This window comes from Amia ocellicauda, chromosome 17, assembly GCF_036373705.1.
Source record: "Amia ocellicauda isolate fAmiCal2 chromosome 17, fAmiCal2.hap1, whole genome shotgun sequence".
NCBI lineage: Eukaryota > Metazoa > Chordata > Actinopteri > Amiiformes > Amiidae > Amia > Amia ocellicauda.
This window is the reverse complement of record NC_089866.1, coordinates 22,328,047-22,340,312: the sequence shown is the minus strand read 5'-3', so window position 1 is coordinate 22,340,312 and position 12,266 is coordinate 22,328,047. Positions and strand designations below refer to the sequence as shown.

Here is a 12,266-nt window from a genome sequence, read left to right as displayed (position 1 = left end):
ACCCAGACACAACTGTATTGTGCTGGGCAGTGCAGTCATGAACTGTTTCGTGAAGTTGTGTTACAAGAAGCATTTCATGTAATGTTCGGGTGGAAGGTTCTAGGCTTCTTTGACAAAGGTCACAAAAGATCTACTTAATTATAGAAGGTACAAGTGAAAAATCAATATACGGACAGGTTTAAAAACTGGATTGTGATCTGCTCTTTAAAAGGTCTACTTTTGTAATAACAAAACGCCTTCTTTCAGCTCATCTTAACATTTTAATGTGTGTATCCTCTCATGTAACCTTTAAAACGAACATAAACCTGAGATACGAGCCTGGTTACTTCCTCCTGTCTGGTTGATTTCTGACTAATTGAGGAAACCGTATAAACTTACTTAAACTATAAGGAGGTTTGAAAGATAAGGATCAGTTCATATATTACATTACATAACTATTGGGACACACATTGCGATTACTGAGGTACACTGACTCAATACCAGGTCTATGTGCGTCCAATACATGAACAAAGATGTCTATTTTACCGCATAGAATAAAGTGTATGCCCTTTCTCATCTGCAAAACTGAATAATTGAACGAAAGCAAGAACATTTAAAAGATTCTTTTGCTTCTCCCATCGGCTATGTCGAAGGGTGCAATTCTTCTTCCCTGGGAAATAATATTAGCCTTTAACATTTTCAAAAGAGCAATATATAATTAAAAATCCCCAAGGGAATACGCAAGCAAGGATTAGCATATTCCTGCCGACCCAAACAACAGCACTGACAGGCGGGGCTGGGAAAGAGAATTACCCTTATACCTCTGGTTGAGGAAGAAGTTTGTAGGGGGTACCCTATATGAATCATAAGAATATACATTTCTTGATTTATTATTGTGAAATGAGGCCACGAAATAACCTTATTAGGAGTACAACTTCTTATACCTATTCTCAACAACATTTTTTCAGTCTCTGACTCCGTATTTTCTCTCATAAGACCCCGTGGTGTATTTTTACAGGTTTGAGTTTGCCAAGCTGAAGAACAAGTCATTGCAGCCATCCTGTAGCTTTGTGGCATTCAAGGCTCTTGTGTTTTACCAGCCTGTCATCATTCCTTTACTCGCACTGTCAGATGATTCTGCTTTCTTAATTAAGTGTGAATTAAGCTCTTAATGACCAAAGCCGCTTCAATTTACCTTCATTGTTGGATGGACCTGTTGATACGGTTTCACATTTGTCATTTTAATACATAGTTAACTAATGACATTAAATCACTGGCCTCTACCCATTTTAATTGCATTTCGTTCATGCATTTTGTGTCATCAGAAAATAGATTAAAGGTAATTTCCTAATCAGGATGAAAATGCATCCTAATGACAATGATTAAGATTTACACCTGGTTAGTGATAAAGAAAATAAAACCTGAAAAGTTGAAGCCTCTTGTACCATGTAGATCAGCCAGTTATGCCGATAAGGAGTTCTTAATTGTGGAAATCTCCCACATTCAGGGAGTTGGTGTGTTCGCCTCTTGTTTGGTGTGCTCAATGGCATACCAGTAAAAAGCTATTAAAATCCAGACCATGACCTTGTAAGATACACCGATGCCCCCATATTGGAGCAGGTAACCAGGCTGAGGTTGCCGTCAAGTTCAGAGGGAGAGTGAGAGAGGCCCATTTTATACAAGTCTGTCACAGGAAAGTCACTGTTATCTTTGTGTAGTGGGGTTGTCAATTGTCGGGACTGTGCATCGTGGGGGAGTTGTAACCACACCGGAGGACCTCACTGTAACAGGATTAGATGAATTAGCTGTAGTGAGAAGATTCCCCCCCCCCCCCCCCCACCTCAGAAAGTCCTATCCTTTTGGCACACAACCTTATCATCTGCATCTCATCTCAATTATTCCAACCGATTCAGAAGAATAAATAGTGAACCTTAAAAAGGTCAGTCATTGAAAAAAAGGCTTTGAGGAAGATTTTAATAGTCATTCTGGCTAAACACTTCAAAATAATTATTTCTTGATTTTTTGCAAAATGAGCCCGAGGTCGGAGAATCAGAGTCACTCCATGAAATAGTAATACCCTTTAATGCTCTAGATAATGAGCATTGAAATGACTAAGGACACAATAAAATAATTCGGTGCATTAAAAAAAAATTTAAAACTAAACTAAATCGCTGGCTCCCATAACTAGACTTCACACTGAGGGACAATTACAATCCCTGTGCATTGATTTTTGTATTTAAAAATTGAAAATATAGCTTATATTAAAAGGAAATAGTGATGGGTGATCTAATTCTTCACGTGTGGTTACAAACCGACTGCTGACATCACGGAGAATAACTCAGGAACCCCAGGTCTCTAATACCAGGATGTGCCACATTATTGAAATCCATTCTAAACGTGTGTTTGGACTGAGATTTAATTATGACAGGAATTCTAAAGCTTTTTACACATTAACGCAAGATTAAAAGGGCATTTCCTGCATTAAACTGTGAAGAGGGACTAATATCATGTAACTAAAACAAATCTGAAAAACAGGACAAAAATAGGAGTCTTTTCTTATTCCGTGACACCTTTGTGCAGATAATTCAGTCCAGAGCCCGCACTTTGAACCATTAAAGTATAGACGTCCCTTCATAAAATAGAGAAAAATCTAGCAATCTGAAAAAATCTCAGAACAATGCTGATACTGTATTAAGCAGCTGTCTTGGTAAATCAATACGGGGAAAGGTAGGCAATGCTTTGATAAAACAGAGGATGTAAAAACTGTCAATTCAACTATTTATCTGCACAGTGCTTCTCTAAATACAGGCACCTCAAGGCATAGACTGAGAAAGGTTATTTTCTGTTTTTCCTGAATATTGTGCTTGTTTTTTAAATATGTATTTACAACACAATCCTTCCAGTCGACAATCTTGCACTGGTGGAGTCAAATATTCCACACAGAAATGCAGTACGGAATTTAAACTAGAACGGAATTTACCTCCCGAGAACAGAATTTTCAAATTAGCTACTTTAACACCCTGAAACTGAAGGTAAGGTGAAATTTTAATCTGTCTAACGGAGACACTGGCATTGGACTCCTAAATCACTAAGAAACCATCAATTTAGGACAAGAGTACAGCATCTCTGCATAGGAGTCAACTAAAACAACAACATATCTTCCGCATTTGGAATCAAAATCATGCCATTTGACTCAGTAGTCGTTTCCTCGAAACGAAAGATCTGAGCAAGTTTCCGAGACACGACAGCTCACCCGTCTATTCAAAACACAGGAAGCTCCTTTTTTGTAATGGTCACGATTCTGGGAAGAAAATTGCTAGGTGGACTCTTTTCTCTTCACCTTGGGGAGCTCCAGCCACCAATTTTCTCCTCTTTGCTAAAAGGGAGAAAATCTCAGCGGGTGAGAAACAGCTTCTGCAGCTGTGGCCGTAAAAAGGTGCGCCATTTTCCATTTACACTCGCACACACTTTTCTATTACTCCATCCCATTAAACCTTCCCCTTAACTACGCAGTCATTTTGAAAGCAAATCCAAGAAAGCTGCTTCAGTAACTAACAGGACTGTCCATGAAATCCCAGCTATTTACTGTGCGATTTCATAGCAGTGCTTGCACAAGACAAGAAACAACACTAGGATTTAAAAGATTAGTTCCTTCGAGGTATCCTTCCTAATTCTCATTAAGGCAGAATAAAGAGCAGTAATCAGTCAGCTTTGTAGCTCCCTCTAAACGTGTTGGATAAAACCACACAATTTGTAGCAGTTTTGGTTCTAAGTGGTACTTATTTGGGATGGTTTACAGATATGCTATACAAAGCAATGGATTTGTACCCTCTGATTTGCTTCCTGGTACATCTAAAAACAGCAGGAGATGCCTTAAAAAAATAAAAACAAAATACAGCTTCACTGCGACCTTGTAGAAGGTTATGAAAGCAGTGGGAAAGGATACTGAATGAGAAATGAAAAAACAAGAATACACAGTGATGTAAAGAACTCAATAAAACTTATTTTATTTTTTAGCGCTGCACTTCAGGAAGAGTGAATTTGAATGCAGGATGCAGAATTTCTCTAATCCCCACATAGGATCCTCAAAGCACAGATCAGACATGACCATGTAAATTGAATCTCTACAGAGGTAATGCATTTTCATGTTCCTGGAATCAGAAATAGACTGCTTTGTTACGAGTCCAAGGAGCGAGTGCCCGCAGAAAGCATCAGACTAGCAGACATTCATTAAAAACTCATTAGCTGCACAATACAAGCATTACAACATTCATGATAATACAGTGTAAAATAGACTCCCATCACACTGAAAAGTATGTGCATTTTATTTACAGCCTGTGTAACATGATTTGTAACCTTGTGCATCAAGAAATTTGATGAACAATATTTCTAGCTTTTCTGATCCGCTCTGAGAAAGAACAAAATTAAGTAAATGTGACAAAACAATCAATCAGTTTGAGAATGCAGCAGTTAAATGTTCATTGACACCAACAACTCATAGTGAGGGGCTGGAGGTGAGGAAAAGCTGAAAATATTTGAGACGCTGAAAAGAATCTCCATCATGTAGTGTTAAATCTGAGGCATCATCCTATTGGCTTGTAGATCAATGGTAGCTGATTGATTCTACCAAGTACTCCATATCTAGCAGTTTAACTAACAATAGGGAAAAAAATTCAAATGACAAAAAAAAAGAAAAGGCTGTGATCTTGAAAGAGTTTTTACTCATTCAGTCAAAAGAAATAAACTATATTGATTTGGGGAGTCATTAGACTTGATTGATACGGCTAGAAACTGCCACAATATCAAATTGTTGCAAGATGAGGATTAATGCGATCTAATGGCAAATTCAGTACACATGGCAACATCTTAGTACATGAAAATGCTTTCTACAACCTTGCTGTTGAAATATAGATTTATGCATCCAGTTAAGAGCAACAAAGCCAGCTTCCCACCTACCTGCTATGCTGGCGAATATCTCGCTTATTCCTATAAGCACATATTGTGGAATCTGCCACCATACTGACAGGTCAGCTGCATTGTAGGTCACATTGCCAATGACTTGGTCAATGGTTCCATTCTTGATGACATCTAGCCTTTTGGTCTCCAAAATTCCTATAAATTAAAGAGAAAATAATTTTTAAATTTCAATGGACAGAAAAATTAAGGACAAAAAAAAGTTATACATTAGCACAAGTGTTTTATAATTTGCACAAGAGTCAGCCATTGTTACATAAACTCAACTAGAAGTTGCCTCACTTGGATCACAAACTATGATTTTCAGTCAAATCTGAAAAAAACAGTACCACTTACAGCAATGCAAAATTGACAGATCTCACTATGAGAAGGAGAAAAGTGAAGTTACTTAACTGGCATGAATCATTTGGCATGCACTTTTTAATAGGCATGTCGAGATATAGCTTTCATATAAGACTTTGAGCTCTCTGGGACTGATTCCCCCACCCCTTAAGACAAGAAAATGTGTGAGTTTTACAGGGAAGATTTCAATACAAATTGTTTCCTGTCTTTGGCCATTACAAAAAACGGAAATGCATTTAATAAACGTGAAGTAAAAACATTCCTCACAGCAAGACAACAGTTTTGTACCCTACACCAGGAAGGTGGACGAAAGGCATACTTGTAGGATTACCAAGTAACAAATTGTGAGGCACCGACTCAAAGACGATACAATATATATATATATATATATATATATATATATATATGATGCTCCATTAGGGATTAAGTGTCAAGTTAAAGCAAGCAGTTCATACAGATCGAAGCAGTGTAAGAAGTAAGAGATTACAGTAATTTGTAATGGATAAGACTGGACTGCTGAACAATAATACTTTAAGCTGTTGTCATCAGGAACCGTGCCCTCCTGAAGGCTTTATTTGATAACCATTATCATGGAACCAGCAGCTATTTGCAGATAACCCCACTGAGACAGCCTCCCATCGCACTTACGCTTAATGTTGCATTTTAGTACAGATAGAGAGGCTTGTAATCCACCCTCCTATAATACCCTTCCATCGACAGCTAGACAGCAGCAGTGCCAAGAGGAAGTTTTAGGCTCATGACACAGAATCTTTTATATTACATATATGTATGTTGAGCCAGGGATCCCATACTTTTATATAACTAAAAAGCAATTTGAGCTTTTTTACTTAAAAAAACTAACATAAAACCTTAAGCTGCAAATGAATTCAAGTAGATTAAAGCGATTGAAAAATAAATATTCATATATCATTTTTGTCTGCGTTTCATTCTTTACCAAATACATTAAATACAAAATAGATTCCAATTCCAATAAAGAACCGGTAACACTGATTGTAAATCTTACAAGATTGAAAGAAAAGGGGATATCCTTCTGGACTGTTTAGCAATGTATGAACCACAAGACAGATGATGCTGCAGTACCAGCCCTGTGCAACACCATTCACAACATCTGCAGCCTGTGGAACAGCTGAGAGACAGCTGAGGGAGCAGTTGCATGCCTTTCCCACCCTTCATTACGGCATTCCTGTGAAGACTGTATTTGGCTCGCAGTCCAAGCAGTAAATACATCTCTACATCGTTTATTTTAATCTGAATATATGGGACAAACAGATCTTAAAAACAGCATGCCAGATGCTTGCAAACAGGTACTGAGCAAGTAGTTCACCAATTTTTGTTTAAAATTCACTTAATTCCTAAAGAGTTTATTCTTGTGGATGAAAAATGATCACCGTTTGGTTTAGTTTATTTATTTATGTATTTATTTATTATTTACATACATGTGAATGTGAATTCAATGAAAGCATACACTCTCCTAGAGCATTTATATACCTTTTGCCTCATTCAGGTTTTCAATCAATCACTCTCGTTTATGGACCATTTGCACTTGCTTTCATTGTATTGCTTGGCAATTTTCTTCAGTGGATTCCTATGTTACTCTGTCTATCCTCTCACTTGTGTTGTAAATCTAGTACTGGTCTTTTTCATCTTGTTGTTTTCTTGTAAACCTGGATAAAGGCATTTGCCAAATGATCCCTCCACCATGACCAGCAAACACAGAACAGCAGAGTGGAAAGTTTACTTTAAAGGTGCAAATAAATAAGTCACGCAAGCCCAAAGTGGCTTCATTAACAGGACTCAATAGCACACATTCATTAAAACTTGCTTATATTAACTGACTTCTTACTTCCCCTTGTTTAAAATAGTATGCTGGATGTATTTTTTCAACATTAAATTCCAACAACCTAAAATAGAAGCTGAAAAAGATGTTTGCATGCATGGATGTATGTACACACAGACATACAGATTATGTAATTGCCATTGGTGTAAAGCAGTAAAGGACATTTAATTTTTCACTTACTATACCACAATGTGCAATTCAGCACCTCCTGCTAGGCACAACAGAGGGAATAATAGTACTTTAATGCAACAGGCTCTATCCTGCTTTCTGTGACTAATTTCACAATAAAAATAAAATGTGCCATAAAGCTTTTATCTTGACTGCTGCAATTGGATTCTGAAAAATTCAACCCACCGTCTGCGCTTTAAAATCATACTGCAGTTCAGAAGAACAAACCAGCACTGTGAGTAATGTTTTTTTTATCCTCGAATCGATGTATATATAATTATCTGATTTGCAGTTTTCAAGTGAACAACACTGCATGTTTGTTTTTTTTGATCGGTTATGGTTAAAATTCAAAAGTCAAATCAATCTGTAGCAGTACTGAAGTAATTGTGTCATATATGTGCAGCCATGGTCTTTATTTATAGCTTCTAAGTGCTTTAATCTGGAAACAATAATTTCTCAAAGATGTTATCTGATATCTTTACATAATGCCACAATAAAATACATGTAAGAGAGATATGCATTTACAGTGAGGGAAAAAAAGTATTTGATCCCCTGCTGATTTTGTACGTTGCCCACTGACAAAGAAATGATCAGTCTATAATTTTAATGGTGGTGTATTTTAACAGTGAGAGACAGAATAACAACAAAAAAATCCAGAAAAACGCATTTCAAAAAAGTTTGAATTGATTTGCATGTTAATGAGGGAAATAAGTATTTGACCCCTTCGACTTAGTACTTGGTGGCAAAACCCTTGTTGGCAATCACAGAGGTCAGACGTTTCTTGTAGTTGGCCACCAGGTTTGCACACATCTCAGGAGGGATTTTGTCCCACTCCTCTTTGCAGATCCTCTCCAAGTCATGAAGGTTTCGAGGCTGACATTTGGCAACTCCTTTGTTGCCTTGGCTGTGTGTTTTGGGTCATTGTCATGCTGGAATACCCATCCACGACCCATTTTCAATGCCCTGGCTGAGGGAAAGAGGTTCTCACCCAAGATTTGATGGTACATGGCCCTGTCCATCGTCCCTTTGATGAGGTGCAGTTGTCCTGTCCCCTTAGCAGAAAAACACCCCCCATGTTTGACAGTGGGGATGGTGTTCTTGGGGTCATTCCTCCTCCTCCAAACACGGCGAGTTGAGTTGATGCCAAAGAGCTCAATTTTGGTCTCATCTGACCACAACACTTTCATCCAGTTCTCCTCTGAATCATTCTGATGTTCATTGGCAAACTTCAGACGGGCCTGTACATGTGCTTTCTTGAGCAGGGGGACCTTGCGGGCGCTGCAGGATTTCAGTCCTTCACAGCGTAGTGTGTTACCAATTGTTTTCTTGGTGACTATGGTCCCAGCTGCCTTGAGATCATTTACAAGATCCCCCCGTGTAGTTCTGGGCTGATTCTTCACCGTTCTCATGATCATTGAAACTCCACGAGGTGAGATCTTGCATGGAGCCCCAGACTGAGGGAGACTGACAGTTATTTTGTGTTTCTTCCATTTGCGAATAATCGCACCAACTGTTGTCACCTTCTCACCAAGATGCTTGGCGATGGTCTTGTAGCCCATTCCAGCCTTGTGTAGGTCTACAATCTTGTCCCTGACATCCTTGGAATCTGATTGATTGATTGCTTCTGTGGACAGGTGTCTTTTATACAGGTAACGAGCGCTCCTAATCTCAGCTCGTTACCTGTATAAAAGACACATAGGAGCCAGAAATCTAGCCAATTGATAGGGGATCAAATACTTATTCCACTCATTAACATGCAAATCAATGTATAACTTTTTTGAAATGCGTTTTGCTGGATTTTTTTTGTTGTTATTCTGTCTCTCACTGTTAAAATACACCTACCATTAAAATTATAGACTGATCATTTCTTTGTCAGTGGGCAAACGTACAAAATCAGCAGGGGATCAAATACTTTTTCCCCTCACTGTACATGGTGGGTAATTCACACAGTAAAATCTGAAAGGTTTTGTGTCATTTATTAATAATACAACAAAAGAGATGGAGCCAAAGATCTTTCCTATGTAGCACAGCTTGCCTTTCTCATGGGGAAAACAACATGTCCCAGGGGCTCCAATTAAGCTCTAGTGAGATTCTCATACATGCACCAGTAAATGTATTTCATACTGATAATTCACTTGATTTGCACACTAGTTGACCTTATTTACAAGATCTACAGACAATCCTCTCTCAACTACAAGGGATAAGTTTAAACTGAGACGGCACATTTGTGTTTACTCAGCCTTCCAGTGGAAATATCTGCATAGATCCAAAAATATTCACAAAGAACACAAATACATTTAAGGTCACAAAGCATTAAAAGCAGATAATGAATCCTTTTCCCTGGAGTTGAAATAGTGATATTTAAATTAGAATAGGTTTACAGTAATGTAGTAAGACGTACTAAAGTAAGTGGTAAGGAAGATATAAAGCAAGAGAATTTAAAAACTAGTATTAGACATTTCAGAAATATGCATATATGATCAAAGAAAGACAATACATTTGCTTGGAAAATGTTGCCAAGGCATCTTTACAGATGCCTTTTTTCGTGAATGTAATACTGCACCATATAAAGTACTAATTAAATTTTAATAAACGAAAAGGATATGACGCTTTGTTATTTGAATATATTTTGAACGGTAATGTAAGTGTCAAATTTGTATACTGAACATTACCATGCAATTCCAAATGCACTCTGGGAATCAAGTGTTCCTATAATAGTGAAACCCTGCCATAAAGATAACAGGTGAAAACAATTGTGAGAAATAGTGGGTGCTCTGTAGATATAATGTTTCAAGCATGTGACTTAGGTACTGTTCCTGTTTTTCACTTTCTTTTAAAAGCACACTTTGGGAATTCCCCACCAGAAATGAAAACCTGTATATTATTTGTTTTGAAGAAATCACTGCTTATCTGTATTTTGATTACATGCTTACATTGCACTTTATATTGATTTTATAACAGATGTGCTGTAATTTTTTTCCCTCTTTCAATGAGAAAAATCACACGTCACCACTCAAGTGATCCAGTGTGTTGTCACACTGTTCAAACATCAAATTATCTGATTTCACAGAGCTCTCTGATCTCTGTCATCAAGATTGTGGGAGCAGAGTAGAACCTTTGATTATTTTAAACCACATGATGTGGTTTTATTACCAATAACAACAATGGAAAGAGCAGAGCATGGTCAAATATTTTTAACTTGATAGAGAGATAGAGATGTGAAGATTACATAAGATTTGCTAGTGTGACCTGAAAAAACAGTGACTGCACATCTAAAGAAGAGGAAATATCTTGGGGATCCCTTCATCCAGCAGTGGATCGATAAAGGCAGATGTTTATAGATCAAATAAAGCTCACAATTGTAATCCTCCGAATAAAAATACTATTCAAACTGCAATGTTAAACCTCACATTGAAACCAGGCTTAAAGACCACTTACCAGTCGGTTTTAAAATGCCCCTGATGATCATTTATACACAAAGAAAGTACAAATAACAAACACAAACATCTAATGCATGTTAAACCTTTAATGTTAATGACCCTGCTGTAAATCTGTCATACTGGCCATGTTGGGCCACTGAGTATTGTTACATGCAGCTGGTCAGTCAACAGACTTAAAAGGCCTTTTCTCGGTGATGAAGTGGATTATAAATTATAGGTTTGCTTGGGAATTCCATTGGTGGAGAAATCATGTCCTCTGCATTTCCAACAAGACATCCATCACTCTGCTCTCTTCCCCCCTGCCCCGCCACACTCACCAGCAGCCACCACGGACCACATGACAAAGAACATCCCCACGGCGATCCTCTTCAAGGAGGAGGGCAGCAGGCCTCGGCGTTTCAGAATGGGGTCGACCACTTTGTCTTTCAGGGGAATTAGCAGCAGGATCAGGAGGGCATCGAACATAGTCAGCCATGCAGCAGGAAGCTGAAACAAAGAGGGGGGTAAATAAATATACAATCTGCAGGTTAAAGCCTATTCCATTTCATAAATAATAATCTGTGTAACCTTGGTGGCCTCGACTTTTCACAGTTTCTCCACTAAAGAGATTGCCACTGGACAGACCTTGGACCAGTCCCTTCAAAAAAGAGGAGCCCCCCAGCCTGGTTTATTTGGAAGTGGACTACTGCTCAACATTGAAGGCACCACGCAACAATCCTTAAATAGCAGATTAGCTATAAACCACGATTAAGCCCAATACTTCAAACTGATACATAAAGCAGTTCCAAATCAGAACATATAGATATTGCAAGGATTTGAGTCATCATCTTTTTCTCACACCAGAGAACCCCCTACTGATAACTCGCAGTACATTTCATAACTTGTTAACCAACATTTCAAAGACTTGTTGCAGAAAATACCACAAAACACCACATTTTACAGTAAAATTAAGCCTTCATGAAAAAATGTATTTAAAAAATGTACAGGCACATTTTCTTCCGATCATCAGAATACAGTGCTGTTTAAACGGCATAAAACTAAATAAATCTGGATACCTTAACCTACTGGCCACAAGCAGAAGTGTTCAGTGATGCATGGTAGTCAGTAAGAGTGTGTTAAGGAGTATGGTAATGAATGTCAAATCACTTCCTTTCAAACTCAGGCGGAACAATCTGCGCATTCAAACATTTTACCCATGTCATAAAATAGATTCTGCAGAATCATAATCTGTGACTACAAAGTTTATTTCTTCCACAAATTAATATATCTCACTCTGAATTCACACAGAGCTCCCAAGACCTCCATCATAAAGGTTGTTACAGTTTAATTCTATTCCCCCGTTAAATTTATATTCATAGGAGTTGCCATTTCTGTAGCAATGTGTGCATGTGATTTTGAGGTTTAAAAGCCCCCCCCCCACACAGTCATATTCAATAGCTTAAAGATATCCTAATTAAGGCTTATTTACAAATGAGTTTAGCCTCATTTGAGTGGCAGTAACATCC

At 37.9% G+C, this 12,266-nt stretch overlaps 1 protein-coding gene across 1 annotated transcript in view; it reads right to left on the bottom strand.

The window, feature by feature from the left end:
- The window catches only part of slc15a4 (solute carrier family 15 member 4), a 39,092-nt gene that overhangs the window by 16,293 nt on the left and 10,533 nt on the right, over positions 1-12,266 (bottom strand). The window contains exons 7-8 of the mRNA XM_066690168.1: positions 11,079-11,247; positions 4,936-5,091 (exon numbers count right to left, since the gene is read on the bottom strand). Of these exons, the coding sequence (XP_066546265.1) occupies positions 4,936-5,091; positions 11,079-11,247 (325 nt within the window). The remainder of the gene's footprint in view (positions 1-4,935; positions 5,092-11,078; positions 11,248-12,266) is intronic.